Source organism: Solea solea, chromosome 1 (genome assembly GCF_958295425.1).
Source record: "Solea solea chromosome 1, fSolSol10.1, whole genome shotgun sequence".
Taxonomy (NCBI): Eukaryota; Metazoa; Chordata; class Actinopteri; order Pleuronectiformes; family Soleidae; genus Solea; species Solea solea.
In genome coordinates this window covers 7691438-7713646 of record NC_081134.1, presented here as the reverse complement: position 1 = coordinate 7713646, position 22209 = coordinate 7691438, and the positions used below count along the sequence as shown (strand labels likewise).

Genomic DNA, 22209 nt, shown 5'->3' with positions numbered 1-22209 from the left:
TACATACATATATATACATACATATATATGTATATATATATATATATATATATATACATATATGTGTGTGTGTGGTGAAATATATTTTTTTACAGTTTTCTAAGCTGAAGAGGTGGTTAGTAGCTAATCGCAGAATGCTATGTGCTTAGAGACTACATTACCCATGATCCCCTCGCGCGCCGAACCCTCTTGTAATCCGTGTGAAACAGCCCTTTTCGCTGGATTCGTGTCTCAGCTTTTATGTTTTTGCACAGAATGAAGACATGTGAGTATCACAGCTCGTTATTATCCCCCGCGTGTTGTTGTTCTTCCTCGGATTTTTCCTCCGAGCAAAAAGCGTGAGAGGACAAAAGCGAAAACAACCAATGGGCGAACAGTTTGTTACAGGGTCCGACATTTTCGTGTGATGGCGACGTTTTGGCTTCACATTATGACGAGGAAATCACCATTCGTCTGTTTGTTTTCCACTTTACGTCTGTTGGCTGGTGTGGTACGGTGTTATTGAGACTTGACCCGCGTCTCTCAGGTAAAATGTGTCCCTTAAATGAAGACGTGTTAAAGTTAATTCAAGTGTAGCAGCGAGGGTCGTTTGTCAACGCTCTCCTCGGAGGGGGGTCTGCTCGTCACACTCCTGTGTTCACCTTATGTCAGGGGGTCCTTTAGGTGGAGATGCAAACGTGCTAATGTACCAGTCAGTTGTTCTGGGGAGAGCAGTCTTCTGAGCAGCTTCTCGTTTGATACTCATGTGCGTTTGTGCGTTGATAAGCAGCAGTTATGCACCTTTAACGTCAGCGCATCGCTAATATTCTGCATATTTTTACGTGTCAATGTCGACATAATGTCAGTGTGACTGCTGTTAAACCAATGCACCGAAACTTTAAACTGTCACAGTCGTGTTTTTAAACCGATACCGATACTGATATCACAAACTAGAGTATGTGCCGATGATATTAGTCATTTTAAAGCCGTGAACAACACATTTGTGCCAAAAATCTCACAACGTGACTCAGCCAAAATGCAGTTGCTGATTTTTATTTACGTTTTTACAGCCTGTGCGATATTAAGGACTTTTGGATTGAATCGGATTTTATAATTTTATCTGTCCGATAACGAGTATCATATCGGCTCATCCCTAGTAACAGCGGATACATGGGGATGAATCCCCACTAAACCAATAACGTTTGGAGGAGGATTTACATATTTTTTCTGTATTTTATGGACCAAACAACTGATCAACAATAAAGGAAGTGATTCACAGATTAATCAACAATGACAATACTAGTTATTTGCAATCCTATTTATAATTTTGTCCCATGTTTTAAACAAGTAACCATACAGTTTCCATTAGGGCTGGGTGGTATGATGCAAAATGCTACCACATATCAGTCAATAATGATAATTAATGCAATAAATTTCAGTTAATTTAAGAATGATACTTGCTTCAGAGTGAAAATAACATTGATTGTGGCTTTATAAAAATGTCAAAAACTTTCTGAATACTGCAACATCTCACAAATGTGTGGTTAAATATTTTTGTGTAATTCATTGTGTAATATTGAACCTTGCTTCCATTCCTATTGAAAAAAATCTTATTGTGATAATTCGTCCTGTGTTTTGTAGGAGTGATTCACGGTAGCCCATCAGACACACCAATGAAGAGAAAACCCAGTGCTCCTCTGCGTCCCAAACGCAGCAGGTTGGTCAGAGGCAGAGAGGAATGTGCCACAGAGCTGGACTCTGTGCTGGGCTTCAACGTGCCGCTGCCCTGCTCTGAAACTGGTCCAGAATCCGTCTCACAAATCCGGCACCTGACTATGTCACAGCAGAGTCACAGCCTCCTCAAGTTTTTAAATGAAGATCGGAGCAGGCAGAAGTTCTGTGATGTGTCTGTGTCTGTGGGTGGGAGGATCTATAAAGCCCACAAGGTGGTTTTGGCCCATGGGAGCAGCTACTTCCATGCAGAGCTGTCCAAAAACCCTACTACAACACATGTGACTCTGGACCATGTAGAGGATTCTGTTTTTCAGCACCTGCTGGGCTTTTTGTATGCCTCTGAGAGCGATGTCAAGGAGACAGACCTCCCAGCTCTTACTGAAGCAGCCCGATTCCTGGATATGATGGATGTACTAAAAATGCTGTGTGAGGAAGGGGAGGTCCATCCTGTAAGTGTGATCCAGGATCAGGAAGATATGAGAAAGTCTCCTGAGGTAGAAATGATTTCCAGTGACTCACCAGCAGGTGACACAGACATCCAGAGCCCATTTGAGCCAAGCAGCCCGTGCAGTCAACAATTTAGCTTGGACAAGTTAGTGCAGAACCACTTTACTGAGAGTAACAGAGATGTACCACTAGAAATGTTAACTGAGGAAGAGAAGACGGCAGGTCAGAGGAGTGTTGTCACACGGAGATCTGCTCGAAGGAGGAGAACACCCACAAAGTACAAGAGAGATGATGTGGAGTACTTTGTCAACACTCCTGAGGAAAAACAAAGGAATGCATCACCGACCGTGCAACCTGGAGCCAGAGCGGAAGAAGCAGGAGAGGTGTCTGTAGAAAACCAATCGTCCAAAGGGGACACGAATGAAACAGCCAAACCAGCTCACATGGAGGGCGTGGTGGATGATGAGGAAGGAGAGGATGAAGGAGTGGACATGAATGAGAATGTGTTTGCTCAGAGGAATGCTGCTGAAGTTTGTGCAGCGGAGGACAAGAGTGCAAGTAAACAGAGTTCGGACGCAGAATGGACCGAGTGTCAGGCTGTTCAAAAGGTGGAGGCGCCTGGACGAGCAGCAGCAGGAGGAGCCACCCAGAGTCCAGCTTATCCTGAGGGTCTGGCTCCCGTCATCATTCAAACCTCCAGCAAGAAGACCCTTAAGTGTCCCAAATGTGGCAAGACCTTTGATCGTGCAGGTGAGAACCATTGAGTAAGGTGTAGTGTTCTTAATAATGTTGTAGTAGCAGTTTTATTAATAGTGTGTTATTCTTATTCATTTGCTTACTAGGCCAAGAGTCTGAACCCAGGCATTGTATCTATATCTTATCTGGGTTTTAATTAATATGAGTACAATTATATAAAAGGTCTGGCATGTGGGAGTGGAACTAACAATTATTTAGTTTCTTAATTTTATTATTGATTAAATTGTGATTTTTAAAATATGTGTGTGGTCTCTTCATTAGTGAAAGATGTCTATCTTAATGTAAAGTAGTCGTAGTATAGTCATGTTGTTTTGGAAGTCCTTGTACTACAGTTTATACAAGTGTGTGTTAGAATGTATTAATGTTTGCCTCCTTTTGTTCAGGGAAGTATGTGAGTCACACCAGAGTGCACACCGGAGAGAAACCGTTCCAATGTGACGTGTGTTTGCAGCGCTACTCCACCAAGTCCAACCTGACCGTGCATAAGAAGAAGCACGCCAGCGACGCTCCCTTCCAGATGAAGGAGCACAAATGTCCCTTCTGCAACAAACTCCACGCCAGCAAAAAAACCCTGGCCAAACACGTTAGGAGGTTAGACACGGCCTTATCATAGCACCTAGTCGACTGTCACTCCAACTTACCATTCAGCTTACCTTATAAGTTCAAAAAGGTTTTATAAGTTTTCCTCTGATATAATGCTGTGTGTAGAAAAAATGCTGTTTTGGTAGATTATTCTTCGTATTTATTCTTATTTGCATATAACATGACATATATATTACCCACAGCAAAAGTTTATATGTATATAAGGGCTGGGCGATATGGCAACTTTTTTTTTTGAGGCTGTTGGGAGATAGTTTGGGTCATAAACTGAAGTATTGGAAAAATTTAAACTTTGACCAGATGATGGCACTAGATAGCAAATTAAGTGAAAACCAATGGCTGCTATAATCCACCCACTGAGTGTTGTTCATACAAAAAAGAGGAAATTTAGGGGAAAAGTTAGGGGACTACCAGTTTCAATCCTAATGTTTACCCAACATTACTAAGGCTAATAGTATTCAATTCTTATATGTATGTAAACATGGTTAAGAGGAGAATAAACCTCTTGTTATAAGTATCATGTCATATCATATAACGCTCACGCTGACAGTATTGTGGTTCCTTAGACGTTTAAGGGAATAGTGTATTTAAATAGACACTACTTGTCCCCCATGATGACATAAGCTGCTTCATTCATGCTGTGTGATCTTCTTCACTATCCTGCCAGGTTTCACCCAGACAACATCCAAGAGTTTCTTTCCAAGACTAAGAGGAAGAGTGAAGGCTGGAAATGTGCTGTAAGTTCACAACATGTGCACAATTACACAAGTTTATCTGGGACTTTCAAATGAATGTTCCTGATACAATTGTACTGCCCAATTGATGAATATTGAACTGTATTGTATGTAAAGAGACAGTTCAACAGACTGTAATCTTTCTGAACCAGATTTGTCTGAAGACCTTCACCCGCAGGCCTCACCTGCAGGAGCACATGATCCTGCACACTCAAGACCGGCCTTTTAAATGCCTTTTCTGTGACGAGCACTTCAAGTCGAGGTTTGCCAGGCTGAAGCACCATGAAAAATACCACTTAGGTGAGACATGCACAATGAAAATGTTATTTGCAAATGGAATCCTAACATTTTAAAATAGACACAATTCAGAAGTTAAAGTTTGTAGCACTTTTGCATCTTTCTAAAGCTTGGCCTATTCTACCCACGATTCACAGATGGGCAGCGTCTGCACCAGTCAGCACTAGTTGGGAACAGTCGGCATGGCTAATTGGCACATGAAATTGAGTGTGTTTGAATTGTTGTTGAATTGATTGCTCTGGACATAATTGGGTAGCGTGGGCTGATTACCGTCTCAACTGCAAACACATGTTGCCCACAGCAAATCAAAAAGAGTGGATGGTACACAGGTAGGAGACAAAGGCAACAGGAAGTAGCGGGGATTATCTAAACAACGTCGTTGACGGTTGTGTAGCGTGTCCCCAGCTTAACATATAAAATGTTACAAATAACAATTTCATACGTCTTTAAAATGACATCACGGACACACGGGGCAGCTGCTACAACACTTGAGCCAACAAACTGTACTTTGTATTTTGTTTTGAATCATTTTCAGGTCCTTTTCCCTGTGAGATCTGCGGTCGACAGTTTAACGACACAGGAAACAGGAAGCGACACATGGAGTGTACTCATGGTGGCAAAAGGAAGTGGACTTGCTTTGTATGTGGGAAATCTGTTAGAGAAAGGTACGTGTCATTTCCCTGAGACAGCGCCATTGCATTTTTTTTTACTAATGTATATAATCTTCACTTTTAAAGGGTTAACCCCTATAATATGTTAATGTGTTCACAGTTGCTTTAGTACATTTCTTACTTTAACCGACTTGCAAATATTTTCGGGACAAATGTCTGCTCTTTCCTACATTATCATTTGTTTGTCATGTTGATCAACATGTATTATACTGGACATGGTTCTCATTAACCCTTCTGATACCAATCCTGTCATCGCCGACAGGCTTTGGAATGCGTACTTCTCATTACCATAACTCCAAGACCACTTCTGTGGAACGACCGTCCAATCACAGACAAGATTCAGCAGCGTGTCACACGTTAGTGACGTCAGCTTCTCAGTAGCGTAATTCCTAAATGATTGAATAACCTCCAGATATTAAAGTGAGTTATCTTAGAAAAAGGGGCAGAAGCTCTCACTCACTCATTGAACATTTTTTGACAATTTTACAGCGATAAAATCAAAATAAATCCAGGCAGTCTGAACAACATGATGGTCATAAGAGGGTTAAATAGTCTTATGGGCATTACTTCATTGTGTTGTCATATGTTGGCAAGCACATTTTCCGTTCATTTATTTCATTTCATCAGAATCTTTAAAATTGACTTAAAAATATTCACATACTATACATTATTCACAACATGGCTTAGGATCATGTTTGCAAACAATGACCAGTGACTTCCAGGCTCGGGTAATTCATTATGTGGATCTATTTGTACTAATTATTAAGGGCGATTTAAGAATTGTATCAAGGTAATAATGACTTCTACCTGCAGGACGACCTTGAGGGAGCACATGAGGATCCACAGTGGGGAGAAGCCTCACCTCTGCAGTATCTGTGGTCAAAGTTTCCGTCACGGCAGCTCCTACAGGTCGGTGAATTGAGGCTGAAAGAAGAAGAAGTTTTATGTGGTTAACTTGTGAATGATTCAAGCTCTGAGGTTTAATTTAGGGTTGATCATTGAAGTTACCTGTACTGAACATTTTGTGTTCCATGGACAGGCTTCACCTGAGAGTCCACCACGATGACAAGCGCTACGAGTGTGACGAATGTGGGAAAACCTTCATACGCCACGATCACCTGACCAAACATCAGAAAATACACTCCGGTACAGTATAAAACATGCAGGAGGGGGATTCTGCCTGCTTTGTTTCATTCACACACAGAAATGAGGAATTGTGTTCGCTGTTACAGTCAGTGCAGAGGAACATGCTATTAATCCTTCACTTATATTTGCTACAGGTGAGAAGGCACACCAATGTGAAGAGTGTGGCAAGTGCTTCAGGCGCCACGATCACCTGACTGTCCACTACAAAAGTGTTCATCTGGGAATGAAAGTTTGGCAGAAGTATGTTGTCAAATCACATAAAACATCACGTATGTGTTCTTCCCTGTTTCGGTCTCTGTTAATGAGTTGTCTTTCCACAGGTATAAAACTGCTGTGCATCAGTGTGAGGTGTGCAAGAAAGAATTTAAAGGAAAGTCCAGTCTAGAGATGCACTTCAGGACCCACTCGGGTAAGAAAACAAAGACGTCAGTTACTGTATATGCATGGGGAGTTGTTGTTTTTCTTTGTTGAGTCTTCACAAAGCTCTTGTTTCCTTAATCCCTGGGTTTGAATCTTTGTTTTTGTATGACATTTAGAGTTGTCCCAGTTTTATTACTCGCAATTCACAATAAGTAAAAAAAAAAGAAAAGAAAGAAAGTGCAGCTACTCGAGTTTATGTACCGATATGAAAGCGTAACTTTCTGTATCTGTTACTGGAGTGATCATACAGACCCAACTCTGGAGATACTGAGTATTGCTCTTTTTTGATTCGGATTTAGTAGAAACCAGATCCTTTATGAGACCAACGATATGCTAGGCTATGATTGGACAGTTGCTGTCCTGGGTTAGGCTTAATCAAAACATCTCTGATGCCGTTGACACTGACGTCTCCACTCGTGTTTGTGTGACAGGTGAGAAACCCCACCGATGTCCCGAATGTCACCAAACATTTCGCATCAAGAAGACCTTGACGAAGCACATGGTGATTCACTCGGACGCGCGTCCTTTCAACTGTCCCCACTGCAGTGCCACCTTCAAGAGGAAGGACAAACTCAAGTACCACGTCGACCATGTGCACAGCAACCGCTTTGCTGAGAAGCCCGTCAGCACTCTTAGCGAGGACAAAATAGTCTCCATCCCTTTTCCAGAAACCTCAAAGGCATACCGAGCCGAACCCAAGTCAGCTCTCCAAAGCTCCCCCTCTCCTCTGAATGTCTGCGTGCCGGTCACTTTAGTTCCTATCCAGATGCCAGGAGGCACACAAGGAGACCTGAACACTCAAGGGGGCTCGTCTCACTCCTCCCAAGCTCACAGTGTTGTGAGCATGCAGGCACAAGGACAGCAGCAGAACTCTGGCTACCAGGCGTCCACAGAGCTGGCGTTCTTAGAGAAGTACACCCTCCCTCCCCAGCCCTCCAACAGGTCAGATCAGATGCTGGACCCCAGAGAGCAGTCCTACCTGGGCACGTTACTGGGACTGGACTCGGGTTCCTCTGTACAGAACATGACCAACCCTGATCACACACACTGATACTCCTCACTCTGAAAAGCCTACATACTTATTTTAATCAGAAGAAGAAGAGAGGCTACAATATTCACCACTAAATATCAAGGGGCATTGTTTTAATCTCCATATTGTGATTGATTTTAAAAATCAATCAATTTGGCATGAAAATAACATCTTGGGGTTTTATGAAAGAGACGCAAAACAGTGAATAATGTAGAAGTTGGGGCGAAAGATTATATACAAATAGAAATCTGACAAGTGTTGAGTGTATTCACCCCTCCTTATTGTGAAAGCCCCAAGTAAAATCCAGTGCAATTAAATCATCACATAAGTCACATAATTAGTAAGTAGAGTCCACCTGTGTGCAATTTAATCTGAGAATAAATACATCTGTTCTGTGAAGACCTGTTTGGTAGAGAATATTACCGAACCAAGACCATCATGAAGACCAAGGAGCTCACCAGAAAGATCAGTAGGGTACAACAGCAAAACCTACCAAGACGTGGACGTCCACCTAAACTGACAAGCTGGGCAAGGAGAGCATTAATCAGAGGAGCAACTAAGACGCCCATGGTAACTCTGGAGGAGCGGCAGTGATCTGCAGCTCGGGTGGGAGACTCAGGTTAGTCGTGCACTGCACAAATCTGGCCTTCATGGAAGAGCGGTTAGAAGAAAGCCACTGTTGTCATGTGGGAGCACACCAGACCTGCTGTGAAACATGGTGGTGACGGCATCATGCTTTTCTTCAGCAGGGTCAGGGACGATGGTCAGGGTTACTGGGGACATGGATGGGGCCAAATACAGAGCCGCCCTTGAAGAAAACCTGCTGAGAGTCTGCAAAAGACTTGAGACTGGGGCGGGGGGCTCACCTTCCAGCAGGACAACAACACAATGGAATGGTTCAGATCAAAGCTTAATTAATGTGCTAGAATCAAAGCCCAGACCTAAACCCAATTGATAATCTGATCTGTGGCAAGACTTGAGAACTTCTGTTCAGAGTCTCCATCCAATCAGACTGAGCTCGAGCAATTTTTGCAAAGAAGAATGGGCAGAGCTGGTAGAGACATACTTATATTGCAGCAACTGTCTCTTTCATAAACCCCCAATAAAACACATTTAAATTAGTGGTTGTGACATGACAACATGTGGATATATACAGTATCTAGCATACAGTACTGGTTGTACTGTCTCTACAACCTGACCATGCAGCATAAACACAGACAAGATTGTTTTTTTTTGTGAGCACAAAGCATTTAAAGTTGATGTACGTGTTCATTTAAAATATTAACTCTTTTCTTAAAAAACAGCTGTGATCTAATGATCTGATCAGAATGTGTGGGTGAACTATCACATAATCACAGCCCTGAACAGGCTGACCAGGTAAATAATGGATGATTGGTGATTTCTGTGGAATGATTGATACATGAACATCTCAAAAGATCAGCGGTGCAGAGTTTATTCAGGCCAGTCCAGCAGTCATTTTGTGTGGCTTTGAACGTACAGACCACTTACTACCATGTTGTGTGGAGATCAACAGATTAAAAATGCAAAGTTTGACTTGGTTATTGCCCGTACACGTTTACAAAAGGCACAACACCATAACCACAAGTTTCCAGGCTGTCGTCTGTTTTCAGTCCGTGGTGGACAAAGACGAGACAAGGCGACGTCTTCCTTTTCAGAATCAGCAGGACCACTGTACAAGAGTTCACAGAAAGTAAACAATGAAAATAAAATCATACAAACTGCTGGAAATGGTATTAATGAATTCTTGCTTCATGACGGAGTAACCCTTACTTGATTGTACTTGCTGCAACCTGAAAAACATCACATGTTAGTGCAGAAGTGGAAGAATAATATTATGTTATAATATGCAGGACTGGAAACAATCCACTGAAGAAAGTGAAAGTGTAAGATGTGTACGTCGGGTGAGAAGATGAACAGCACTGTCTTGATGACTGGAAACAGCTCAATGACCACATTAATAGGTACAAGGAGTGCTGTGAAAGGATAATATGGCACAACTCCATGGTGTTATTAAAAAGTGCCAATAGCTGCTTATATGTGGTATATAGTGTTGTTGAAGCTTCAATTCATACTGTATGTTGTGGCTTTCACACATTGAAAAGACAGGCTGACAAACCCTCAACAGACAAAACATAAAAAGGGATTAAAAAGCCTAAAGGGATACTTACATTCGCCGATATTAAGGTTTCCATTAGTGCATTGGACCACAGCGTGATGCTCTGTTAACCAGCTCGAGTGCCGCTTACATTCCAACTTCATATTTTCACCATACTTTATGAATATCATTCCGACAGATAGTAACTTCCTGTTCTGGTCAGTGTCCACAAAGCAGTGATTGGCTGCACACAGGAAACAACAACAGTTTGTTCACTTTGTTCTGTACGGAATTAGTATTAGGGCCACAAACAAAATCTAAAACGGCATGAATTCTGAGACTAAAGTCAGAATTCAAGCTATTTTGTTTATTTATTTACTTATTTATTATTGATTTTTTTCTTCAATTTTTTTGTGGCCCTAATAGTCGTCCCTGAACGGACATGGATATAAATGTAAATGCTGTTCTTACATTCGCAGGTGGGCAATTGTGACCATGTGCCGTCGGACAAACACATCACTTCCTCTGGACCCACTTCATCGAAATAGTTGTTGCACTGGTATCTCACAAACATGTCACGAGTTTCAACAACCTCAGCATGTTCGACTAAGGGGGGATTCCCACACCTGCTGACTGAAATATCGGGGGGAAGAATAAGTAAATATCCTTGAAACGGGCACGTAACAAAGGAAAGAAGGAAGATATTTCTCAACTCAGGGGAAACTGAGGTTGGGAAGCATAATTTTTCAAAAATACTAGCTCTATTCTAGTAATACAAAGGTAAATGCAAGTATTCCTTTAAGAATTCAACATTATCTTGAAGCAATTTAGGTAAAAATAATCGCAATTAGACATTTATTCAAAAAGGAGAAATGAAGGATATTTACCTGGTACAGTATGAATTCCTCCTCCAGAGGATCCTGTAAGGAAGAGGCGAGTTACTTTTTACTTTGTTAATTCTTCAGCAGTGAGCTATATTCTTTAATCAGGACACATGTACTGATGGAGAGTGGGATGGACTGGTAGTATACGTATAAGTAGTCGAGTCCAGAGTCGGAAGTTTTTTAAACTGGAATACCCCCCTCAGGTCGGATTTCCAACTCGGAAAGTCGGAGCAATGTCACAAACCAAAGTGTTAACATAAATAATTCTTTAATTACATCTTTTGTTTCAGCAGAACTGTGTTTAAGAAGTTGCGGAAGACAACATTGAAATGGCGTGAAATTACAAAAGAAAAGAATGAATAACGTCACCTGCTCCTCCCACCGCAGTGCCAGAGCCTCCATGTCCACTTGATGCTGTTTGTCTGCCTGAGAGCAGAGACGACATTTATGTGCATTATACTCACATTTATGGATCAAACGAGTGCAGAGATCTTTCAGTGACCTCGGCTGAAACTGTTGTCATTTAACTAAACGGTCTGATCTTTTTCCTTCTTTTTTTTATTATCATTAAAAGGAAAGAGAACATGAAACGTCGACAAAGTAGTGGTAATATTCAACAACCTGTGTGTAGTTATGCTCTCTGAGGGATACTGTCACTTTAAAGTGCTGTAAAGCGGCAGGAACCAAAGTCATGTATTAATAAATAAATAAATAAATAAATAAATAAATACTACGTTTACTATAAGAGCTTTCCTCCATGAGAACAAAATGTAAAAAGAGAAAACACGCACACATTAAAATCAATAAGAGCAGTTGGAGAAACATCGATTAGAGCAGCTTTTTTTTAAAAAAGGTAACGTTCGCCACTTTATTAAAGCCACTTTAATACCAATGCATAACAGGTGCACTGTCAGCACTTACTGCACTGTGGACCTTCAGTCCAGATTCCACCCATGCAAATGACAGACTTGTTCGTGCGTGTTCCATCTATAGTGTATCCATGTTCACACTCGTACTGCACTCGTGAATCCACACTAAACAGCTCCTGGTATTTCTGATTGACGATTACAGTGTGGGGGTACTGAGGAGGCGTGTCGCACGCATCTTCTCTTTCTGTGGATGAGAACATAAAAGATTCAGTTGATGTTTAAACACCGGCTTTGTTTTTTTGTTGTTTTTTTTAACTTACTCTCACAGACGGGCAAAGGGGTCCATGTCCCATTTATACATGTTGCTGTTGCGGCGTAGTCTTTGTGTTCATATCCTTTGTCACACTTGGTCCTTATCACGTCTTTGTTAGGGTGCCAACCATCCGAGGTCGCCGTGTATTCTGCATTCGGTATCACTGGTGGAATACAGGCGTTATTATCTGTGGGGCAAAAAGAAAAAAGAATTGCAATGTAACAAATACTTTGTTACTGTACCTAAGTACACAATTCACATATCTGTACTTTGTTATTTATATTTCAAGGAACTTTACATTTCCTTCAACTGTCTCCGTTTACTCGTTACTATCAAATAAAATCAGAAGAAGAAGAGTTGGTATTATGGTCTGTATCTATATAGAGCTTCTTCTAGGCTTGATGAACTGCTTTACATGCTTCACTATGGGGGTTAAGTGTCTTTTGCTCAAGGACACACATGTAGACTAGCAGAGCCAGGAATTAAACCCACAACCTTCTGGTTGAAAGACAACTCGCCCTACCACAGAGCATTTTATATCAGGACATTACTTTTGATACTTAAGTACAGTAAATGTCATATACTTTAAGACTTTAACTTCTACCAAAGTCATTTTCTGGTGAGATACTTGTACTTTTACTCAAGTATCGCTTTCTTACACAATACTGGATGGAGGTATAGATGGTATGATTTATATTACTGAGCTACCATGGCTCAAATCCTAACCCTTTACTTCTAAAACTTAAGTCTAATCCAACTTTATTTGTAAAGCACTTTAAAACAATCACAGTGAACCAACGTGCTGTACGAAAAAATAAAACACACAATAAATAAAAAGCACGATAGCTCACAAGCGGTGATCAGATGCATCTAAAATAAATGAAGACACATACGTTGTCTCTTAATACCTGTACCACCCATGTTCACCTTTTACTCGACATCATTAATGACACGCTCACCTATGCATTGTGGCGGTTGGGACCACACGCCGTTTTGACACGTGCTGGTTGCCCACCAACCCTCCACGGCTGGTTTATGTCCGTTATCACAGGAGTAAGAGACCACGGTTCCATGAGAATAAGTTTCTTGTTCGGGGACGACAAAACCTTTCACTAGTCTGGGAGCTCGGCAAGGCTCAGCTGCAGTTTGAGCTGAAAATAAAACAATGACAAATAAAAGGACATGTGAAAGATTTTCAATCAAGTGACTTGAATGTGTGAAGTTTCTTACCATGCAGCTCTACAGGAAACAAAACCAGGAGAACAAATCCAAAATACCTCCCGCTCATTTTGTCAGGGAATAAATCAGTGTAGGACAAAGCTGAGGGAGCAGCCTTATTCAGCTCTGTGTCCTTTAATAATTGATCTGGGCTTTTCCCCAGAGAGCTACAGAGTAAACATGAAGCTGAGTCGTGCTGTTGTTTTGAGGCCAATGCAAATAAACTAATAGGCTTCGTGTCCTGGAACTCAGCTCAGTCACACTTTGCAAAAATGTCCTGCTCAAACGAGTTTGTGACCAACGTACACAGAGCAGTGATGTGTTCAGATGTTACTTGAGTTGTTGTTGTTTTTGATGACTGTATAAAATGTGACTGACATCGTAAAAGAAAACAGTAATTAACTCGGCCCTAATTTCTCACAATGCTTTTTATCGACCAAAATCGATGAGAGTGTTTACTGCGGCAGGTTTCCAAACTGAATTCCCGGACTGTTGTGTTCAGAGTTCAACATTATGAAACATCAACACACGCTAGGAGGATCAGAACTGCAGCTCAGCCTCGGATGTGATCTGCAGCACTTCGTCAGTCCTTGAATCTAAAAGACGTTTTCACTAATGGAAGGTTCAACACCAAGATGAATAATCGGTGCTTCAGTTTCAGGATTCCAGATTGTTCATGCTAGGTCACTGTCACATAAGTAAATAGAGGGAGGTCACATTTGGAATCCTTTAAAAAATCAAGAATAACTTCCAGTTGCAAGCTGCAGTGCACCATTTTGGTTACTTCATCGCTGTTTAGTCTTTTAGAGAACATCATTTGTTTGCCTGACTGAGGGAGCATTTGTGTGTATACAGCAGCAGTGCAGGGGCAGACAGGGGCAAGAAGAGTTGAAGCTTTGTTGTGTTTTCATTGATACTCTAATGTGTTTGCAGCCGTTTCACTAAACTAGCTCAACTCACTTCCTGTGTGCAACCGCCACACTGAGAAACACAGAGTCATGCGGAGCTGATAGAATTAATTAAGTAATTTAAAAGTTGCGCACTGCTTTTTTTAAAAGATGGGAAGACATATCTTTGCATCAGATGAAACCAAAGCTATACACGACTGCTTTATGTTCATTATCACAGGTGTAGTTCTGCATTATTACCTCTGCCAGGGATGCTTGGTGAGTGCCATGACTTATAAAGTGAAATACGATGAATTAGGATGACAGTTTCTGGGGATGTAGGCTGTGGTCCAAAGAAGAAATGATTACATTTTGATGGAGTCAGAGTGTGATGAAACTGTGGAAACTGAGTGGCCATGGCAGCACAGCGAGTGAGGGAGGGATAAAAGGTCGACTCAGGCATAGGGAGCAGAGAGAAAACAAAAGTTATTGTGATAGAACGTGAAGTTATTGTGAGGGAATGCAGAGTTATTGTGTCAGAACACAAAAGTATTGCAACGTTATTACCAATGCACACTAAAGTGTTGCAGTAGTTATTCTAAACATTTCCCAGCCTGACCCTCGGGGGGCTCTACATGTCTATATGTCCATGTGTCTATACAATGAAAGGGACAATGTAATACAAAGGATTCTGTTGGAATTTATAGCAAACATTTATTCAGACAATTTTAGTCCTGCAAGCTTTAGTTTTGTATTGATGGCAATAGCGCACTTCCAGTTAAACATCAGTCAGTGATGAGTTCTTCTTTGGCGTTTGACAACAGTTTGCAAACGTTGCCTCTGTCACTGGTGAGTGGTCCAACAGGCAGGAGTAGTTTCTAACTAGTTGTACCGATTATGGGGCAAAGTCCCTGGTTACAACACAGACAATCAGCAAAAATGTTAGCAGACGATTGTAAAACTGCAGATAACAGAGAAAACAGAGAGAAAAGTGTTGACTGAAATGAAGTAAAAAATATTGAAACATTAATCCAAAAAAAACTTACCCTGTTATGGTCATAACTGGAACAACCTAAAACAGTAACAACAGCAATGAATGTTTCAGTCAGAAGTCAAATTTACTCAAATGTTTGAATTGATTCAGAAATAATCACAAGATTTCATGAAAGTCTATGTCAGTGTGGGACTTTGTTGCTGTTATGAGGTATTTTATGATAAACCTATCTATGACCACCTAACATATGATGAAACTATGAATTCAGAACTTAAGGGGCTCAACATTTTAGGCAGATTCATATGAATTTAACGGTAGTGTGTGCAGCACTAATCAAGTATGCTGCTGTAGAAATGATTATGGGTGCAACTTCCCCAGCAGAAGTGGAAGTAGCAGCACGTAAACACAGATGTTGAAACTAAAACCTATATTAAGGCTCTGACTTGGCTCTACGTCCGCTTTTAAGAAATAAGACTGAGTTAAAACGCGGCTGACCTTATTGCTGTATAAATACTGATACTGAGCATTTCAGATTGATCACCGTGTGTGGTGATGGAGTTAATAAAAGTGGCTAAATATGCCCCCTCCAATCCCATAATACACGGTAAATGCAATAGTGTTAAAGTAAATACAAAAGGAAAAAATGTAATTCTTTAAATGTATTATTTGGGAAATATAGACAGTGTTGCTTTTATATACACAGCAAAGCAGTCTAAGCAGTGTTAAAGTAACAATAAAAGAGTCAATGTAACTCTAAATCATTAAGGGCATTTTTAAACTTACTTTCTTTTATGCCTCTTGACACTCGCCTACTTATTGTGAATCCGATGCTGCACAGTTTATATATTACTTTGACACAAAGTGGTTTGGCATATACTTACAATTGGTGTAGGAGAGCACTCCATTAGCACAGTGAACAACGACTGAATAATATGCCCAAATACATGGAATATGTTTCCCATGGCCTTCATTTATATACTCAGGTCCATGTGTCGTTAAACCATGTGTGTAAGCACGAGGTTTCATGACACAAAAAGCTTCTACAGAAAATAAACAGAAGAAACAAACAAACAAACAAACGTATGAATCATTGTTTAGGTGAAATACGTGACTTTAGGAATTACTTTCGCTTTGGCTTCTTTATACCTTTGCAGGTGGGGAATTGTGACCAATTGCCATCGTTGTAACACACCACAGTGGCTTCACCGACAAGTGTGTAAAAAGAAACACACGCGTATTTCAACTGCATTTCATCCCTATACACCACTTCACCATGTAGGATGACTGGCTCTGACACACAGTTGTCGACTGAAATGGAAAAAAAACAGATGTTATGCCACAGTTTCTCAGAGTAATCTCAGCAGTGACAAAAAAAACAAACAAGTTTTCTGATGAAATGAATATTGTGCAAAGATCAGGGGCCACATTGACAAAAGGAAAACAGCCTGACTTCTGAGATCTGAGTCAGAATTCTGTGAAGTGACTTGGCTTCCCCACCACAAACATTTTTATTTACTATGGTGTGCAGTGGCTCAAAGTGTGATGGACAGTAAGTAAGGGCAACAAGGCATCATGGGGCAACAGAATAGAAAATAAAGTAAACAAGTTATCTTCATACAACTTGAAATCTCTAAAGACAGGACGTGCTCCAGTGATATCGAGCGTCTTTTCAGACTGACTTCGGTTACTTTTCATTGACAGTAGTTGGTAACCAACTGTCAAACAACCTCCAAACACAAGACAATGAATGAGCTGGGAATATGGTGTCATGGTCATCCTAAAGAAGCAAATGCTCAGTCTACACGGAAACACAAGGCCGGTGTTATGAGATTTTCCTACTCTGGGACCCGTTTTCAAAAAAATACCGTTTCAGGTTTCCAGTTTGGTTACCAAACGTTTGTCGTTTGACATTTTTAACTATATCAAGGCCTTGTTAGGTAAACTTCTTTTTTTAAATGTTCCCAGAATGAACTCTGAATTCAGTAAAACTGCCTTCTACCACCACGGACATGGACATACAGTATGATGCTATGTTTGACCAGGACTCCCTGGAAGAAGAGCTCTTGTATCTCAGTGGAACCTTCCTGGCTAAATAAAGGATGAATACAAATAAATAAATGTTCTCTTTCTAGTGCGGGAGCAGTGAACGTGCTTTAACCACATTGTTTAAACCAATCTTGGAGAGTGAGAGAATGCCTGAGGAATAATGAAGAAGAAGAAGTGCAGGGACACCGATTTTCAAGAAAAAGGCTGACGTCCAAACCTTTCAAATATGTCACTCACTTGTTGTTGTTGTAAGTCTCACGTCAGAGGTGGTGGATGATCCTGAAAAGAAATAGCAAGATAGGCATCACCGGGTAAGCAACACTCCCCAAACCCAGACAGTACATATTCTGGATCATATGAGGATATCAAAATGCTCTAATACCGAGCTAATAATCTACTCAACGATATTTATGGTAATTGTGTGATAGTAGTAATTTAATAGTAATATATTATAGTAGTAACAGTAGTATTTATAGTAGTAATATACACACGTGTGTGTATATTTAATACAGACCAATAACTTACCTCTACCTACTCCACCACCAGCAGATGTGGTGTCCCTTCCACGTGTTCCCACATCAGCAGAACCACCTTGTCCAGTACCTGGTCTGCTGCCTGGTTTTAAAAAAGGAAAAACATAGTTTTGTTTTGTGATTAAATAAACGCATGTCAGGATTCAAAATGTCCGTCTGGACTTTCCTGCTTATTTCCTGTAACTAAGTGCTTTTTGCCCAGTTTTTTCCAAAATAACTTTCAATATCTGGCAGTTACAGTGTATTGACAGGTTAAAATGAAGAAAAACTCAAATTTATTGAGAAAAAAGCCCCCACTGTAGTTGTACACGAACACCAGATTGTGTGTGTTAAAAACAGTATAACACAGATTTAAAATAACATTTGTTTGAGTCTTAGTCAATGTCCAAAAACGGACCAAAAAATGGAAACTCTCTCCTCCTTGGTGACACAGACTTCCTCTGTGGCTTCCTGCAACAGCACATTATCATAATAACCATATGTTGACTTTGAAGTGCAACTTCTTAGCTTTCCAAAACCACCGTGTAATGACAGTAATGCAGAGTGCACAAACATGTTGTCTGCGATATGCTCGGCGTTAAAGGCTTCATTGATTACAGATAAATTACTTACCCCCAGATTGTGTCCCACCACCAGCAGATGTGGTGTCGCTCCCTGGTGTTCCCACCTCAGCAGAACCACCTTGTCCAGTAACTGGTCTGCTTGCTGATTTTGAAGGGGGAAAAAAAGATGTCAGATGTGGACGTATGCACATATAATAAGGTTTTTAATAACATGGATGAAATTCAGGGTTTAAAGACCTCAGATTACGTCACTGACCTCTTCCAGCAACAGCTCAGGGACAAACTAGTTGCCTCTTGCTTGGATTTTAAATTTTGCACCACCAACTGCTTATTTCCGCATTTTTATTTACTGATGTTTTTGACACTGTAAACAAAATTGTCAACTTACTGCAGTTTGGGCCGTTGGTCCAGTTTCCGCCCATGCAAATGATTGGATTTCTTTGTGCTTCCTCCATAGTGTATCCCTTCTCGCATCGATATTCAACTTGTGAATCAGCAGCAAAGAGCTCCTGGTATTGCTGGCGAATGACAACTGCATGTGGGATTTTAGGGGGCTCACTGCATGTGTCTCTTGTTTCTGTTAAAAACACACAAAAGCATCGTCACACAACATTATGAGCTTCTCTTAGAGTGTTCCTGCTCACTGTTAGTTTTATGGTATTCACTATAAACTATGACTTACTCTGGCAGATGGGCAAAGAGGACCATGTCCCATTTTTGCATTGGGCAGTTGCAGCTTTGTCTTTTAGTTCATATCGTTTGTCACATGTTACAAATATCCTGCGTCCGTTCTTAAACCAACCTTCCTGAGGGACTTCGTATTTTCCATTGACAATAGTTGGTAGGATGCAGGCATTCTCATCTGGGAAAGAAGAAAAGAACTTCAGTCATTGTTGTACGTTAACCACCGCAACTCTAACTCTACAAATCAACTGATAACTACCACAAATCAACTGATAACTACCCCAAAACTGCTGATAACTACATTATAACAGCTGATAACTACCCCCGATCAACTGATAACTACCTCAAAACTGCTTATAACTACACGAAAACAGCTGATAACTACCACAAATCAACTGATATCTACCCCCAAGCTATTGATAACTACTCCAAATAAACAACTGACAACTACCCCCGAATCAACTGATAGCTATCTCAAAACTGCTGATAACTACATTAAAACAGCTGATAACTACATTATAAAAGCTGATAACTACCACAAATCAACTGATATCTACCCCCAAGCTATTGATAACTACTCCAAATAAACTGACAACTACCCCCAAAACTGATTACTACCTCAAAACTGCTGATAACTACATTAAAACAGCTGATAACTACATTATAAAAGCTGATAACTACCACAAATCAACTGATATCTACCCCCAAGCTATTGATAACTACTCCAAATAAACAACAACTGACAACTACCCCCGAATCAACTGATAACTACCTCAAAACTGCTGATAACTACCAAAAATCAACTGATAACTACCCTAAAACTACTTAGAACTACTCCGACTGTAATTCTACAACGTTATCGATGACCAGGGAAAAAGCCACTGATAACAAACGCAAACCACCCTGAACTTGAACTGAAACAATGTTAAATGACAGGAGAGAAACGTACAGTTTAAGTAATTAAAGCGGTGCAAAACTATTCATTCGTTATATATATATATATATATATATATATATAATAAATAAAGTTGAAGTGCTACCAATGAGTAAATAGCTTTTATTTTTGTTATAAGACACACTTACCTATACATTGCGGTTTATGAAACCATTCACCTCTGTGACATGTGCTTGTTGCCCACCAACCCTCCACAGCAGGTTTATGTCCAGTATTACAGGCGTACTGGAGTTTGGTCCCATGAGAATATGTCTCATGTTCAGGGACAAAATAACCACCATTCAGTTTGGGAGCAGAACAAGGCTCAGCGTCGCTTTGTGCTGAAACAGAGACAAGTGAGAAGGCGAGTGTTCCTCAAAAGCTTTGAAAACAAATTAAGATGATTCTCGATTACACATTTTTTATTTATTTTTTATTATGTCTTTATTCCTACCGTGCAGCCCTCCTGGAACCCAGATCAGAAGGATAAATCCAAAATATTTCATCCTCATTATGCCAGGAATGAAATTATTGCAGGATGAAACAGAGTGAGGATCCACAGCTTAAATCCAAACAAGTTAATTATTAAGGGCCATTCCCCCCCAAATGTCAGAATGTAGAGTCAACACTTCTGTCGCTGTGACTGTGACTCTGTCTTATCATACAAAATGGAAAACCTTATATATACACACCTTATGTATGTACGTATATATGTATATATATATATATATATATATATATATCTTCTCTTTTTTGATGTTTTTAAACATTTAACTGTTTTTAATTATCTGCCTATCTTTCGATGTTTTATTTTAATAAACACACTTTTAAAACACACACTCTCTACAACTATGTATTTCATACTAATGTATTAATAAAAATCTGTCATAACAGCAATGTGATCACTACATTGTGAAACTACTTCTCAGAACAAACAACAAACATCATAAACCAAAACCATTTAGTAAACAACTTAATGTGATTAAAAGCCAATGATTGGACAGTTGTGCTGAAGAACATTGACCACAGTGTTGGCGTAAACACCAGATTTCAAAATGATTTACCAAAATACTGTGACAAGAGATAAGTGTTGCAAAATGCCAAACACAGTCATGACAAAGGTCAGAATTCAGAAACATTAGTGAATGCCAGTAAAAATGTGTTCTATATATCAATACATATATTACTGCACATTTATTCCTCATTCTAATTGATTAGGATCAGGAAGAACAAACAAACAATCGTTTGGTTGTTTTAAAAGGTTAGTGCTCTCACACACATACTTTAATTCTCAGTATGTATAGTTTGCATTATCATAGCAGCATTTCTAAAAGACCGAGTAACATTTCTGACTTTTTAATGTAAAAATGCTTGTTTTTCCCTAACAGGAAGTTATATTTTCTATGTTGTCGTATACTCTGATGTGTTCAAGTAGAAAGTGGTTGTGTTAGAGGCCATTTCACTTATTTTACTGGTTCTCAGGTTTTCATTTTATGTCATTGCTGCTTCTTTTGTTGGATTCCTTCTGCTCTCGTGTGGATTTACGCAACATCCATTCCCAAGAGTTGAGATTTCATGTGCCACTGCCACTAGTGCTCTACATCCTGTGTCCGTTTGAGCTCCACGGTCACAAGGTCTCACTGGACAACACCAGCAAATCTCAACAGAATCCAATAACCGGGCTGCAGTGAGCGCGGGGACCTCAGACAAGACCATCATCTCTATCCCTGATAAAAGCACCTATTTTCTCCTGGGGTTTTTTTTTTCCTCACACTTCCTTTTATCATCCTAGATGACCTATCCTATGAAAACAAGTGAACTGAAAGAGCAACATCAAAAGTGTGCCACTGTGTGGAGAATAAAGGGTCTGCTGACATAATAAGAATTATTCGTCTGGTTCAGCAGATGACATCATGAATCATAACGTCCTCAGCCCATCGTCATTTTGTTTAGTTTTAATTTGCACATAAATTGCCCCCCGACTCCTTGTGTCTACATTTTCCTTTGAAGTTAATCAGCCACTGCTGTTGCTGAAGGGCTCATACATGTTCATTTAAGAGAAATCCCTCTTCAGACATCATTTGCCAACAAGGATGCAGAATTTGCAGGTAAATCTAGTAAAGTTGTAGAGACACACGCCCTGCAGTGCATTTGCTTTCAAAGACTGGAGGAAACATGTAATGCAGAGTTCATTTCTCACTGCAGCAAAAGCTTTTCATGAGCCTGCATCAACAAAACACCAGCCAGAGTTTGCTAAGAAGTTTCTCATTATTCTTCGAGCAGCAGCCTAATAAGAAAATCAATGAGCTCTGGAGGATCATGAGGTGAATATTTATTTTCATTACACTCATTTA

At 40.2% G+C, this 22209-nt stretch overlaps 3 protein-coding genes across 4 annotated transcripts; 1 reads left to right on the top strand and 2 right to left on the bottom strand.

Annotated features, from left to right (window-relative positions):
• The first annotated feature begins 172 nt into the window (after positions 1-172).
• Positions 173-8935, top strand: zbtb41 (zinc finger and BTB domain containing 41). Of its 2 annotated transcripts, none has more exons than XM_058625412.1 (11): positions 173-265; positions 1621-2910; positions 3300-3507; positions 4184-4253; positions 4403-4550; positions 5083-5212; positions 6032-6127; positions 6258-6364; positions 6499-6604; positions 6685-6773; positions 7216-8935. In XM_058625412.1, exons 2-11 carry the CDS (start codon positions 1653-1655, stop codon positions 7833-7835), a joined length of 2832 nt encoding a protein of 943 aa, XP_058481395.1. In that variant the 5' UTR covers positions 173-265; positions 1621-1652; the 3' UTR covers positions 7836-8935. The 2 variants fall into 2 exon arrangements, with proteins under 2 accessions (XP_058481395.1, XP_058481388.1); XM_058625405.1 differs by lacking the exon at positions 173-265 and adding an exon at positions 272-526.
• A 316-nt stretch (positions 8936-9251) lies between these two features.
• On the bottom strand, positions 9252-13383 carry LOC131456803 (complement factor H-like). Its single transcript, XM_058625450.1, has 10 exons — positions 13227-13383; positions 12956-13147; positions 12004-12183; positions 11736-11927; positions 11184-11240; positions 10818-10850; positions 10402-10563; positions 10004-10174; positions 9606-9625; positions 9252-9504 (listed from the first exon to the last, which is right to left on the bottom strand). Exons 1-10 carry the CDS (start codon positions 13282-13284, stop codon positions 9493-9495), a joined length of 1077 nt encoding a protein of 358 aa, XP_058481433.1. The 5' UTR covers positions 13285-13383; the 3' UTR covers positions 9252-9492.
• Positions 13384-14790: 1407 nt separating this feature from the next.
• LOC131456790 (complement factor H-like) lies at positions 14791-20460 on the bottom strand. The gene is made up of 11 exons (XM_058625427.1): positions 20310-20460; positions 20005-20196; positions 18920-19099; positions 18626-18814; positions 18287-18379; positions 17667-17756; positions 17379-17420; positions 16242-16403; positions 15977-16135; positions 15148-15173; positions 14791-15012 (listed from the first exon to the last, which is right to left on the bottom strand). The coding sequence occupies exons 1-11, from the start codon at positions 20365-20367 to the stop codon at positions 14980-14982; spliced, it is 1224 nt and encodes a 407-aa protein (XP_058481410.1). The 5' UTR covers positions 20368-20460; the 3' UTR covers positions 14791-14979.
• Between the last annotated feature and the right edge of the window lie 1749 nt (positions 20461-22209).

Coding starts and splice junctions, on each gene's coding strand:
- zbtb41 (XM_058625412.1), top strand. CDS start 1,653: ATGAAGAGAAAACCCAGTGCTCCTCTGCGTCCCAAACGCAGCAGGTTG. Junction 3,508..4,183: donor CTGGCCAAACACGTTAGGAG/GTTAGACACGGC, acceptor CTATCCTGCCAG/GTTTCACCCAGACAACATCC. Junction 6,605..6,684: donor GGAATGAAAGTTTGGCAGAA/GTATGTTGTCAA, acceptor GTCTTTCCACAG/GTATAAAACTGCTGTGCATC.
- LOC131456803 (XM_058625450.1), bottom strand. CDS start 13,284: ATGAGCGGGAGGTATTTTGGATTTGTTCTCCTGGTTTTGTTTCCTGTA. Junction 13,148..13,226: donor GTTTCCTGTAGAGCTGCATG/GTAAGAAACTTC, acceptor TTTTATTTTCAG/CTCAAACTGCAGCTGAGCCT. Junction 10,851..11,183: donor CACTGCGGTGGGAGGAGCAG/GTGACGTTATTC, acceptor TCTTCCTTACAG/GATCCTCTGGAGGAGGAATT.
- LOC131456790 (XM_058625427.1), bottom strand. CDS start 20,367: ATGAGGATGAAATATTTTGGATTTATCCTTCTGATCTGGGTTCCAGGA. Junction 18,380..18,625: donor GACCAACGGCCCAAACTGCA/GTAAGTTGACAA, acceptor CTTCAAAATCAG/CAAGCAGACCAGTTACTGGA. Junction 16,404..17,378: donor GAGACTTACAACAACAACAA/GTGAGTGACATA, acceptor TTTCCATTTCAG/TCGACAACTGTGTGTCAGAG.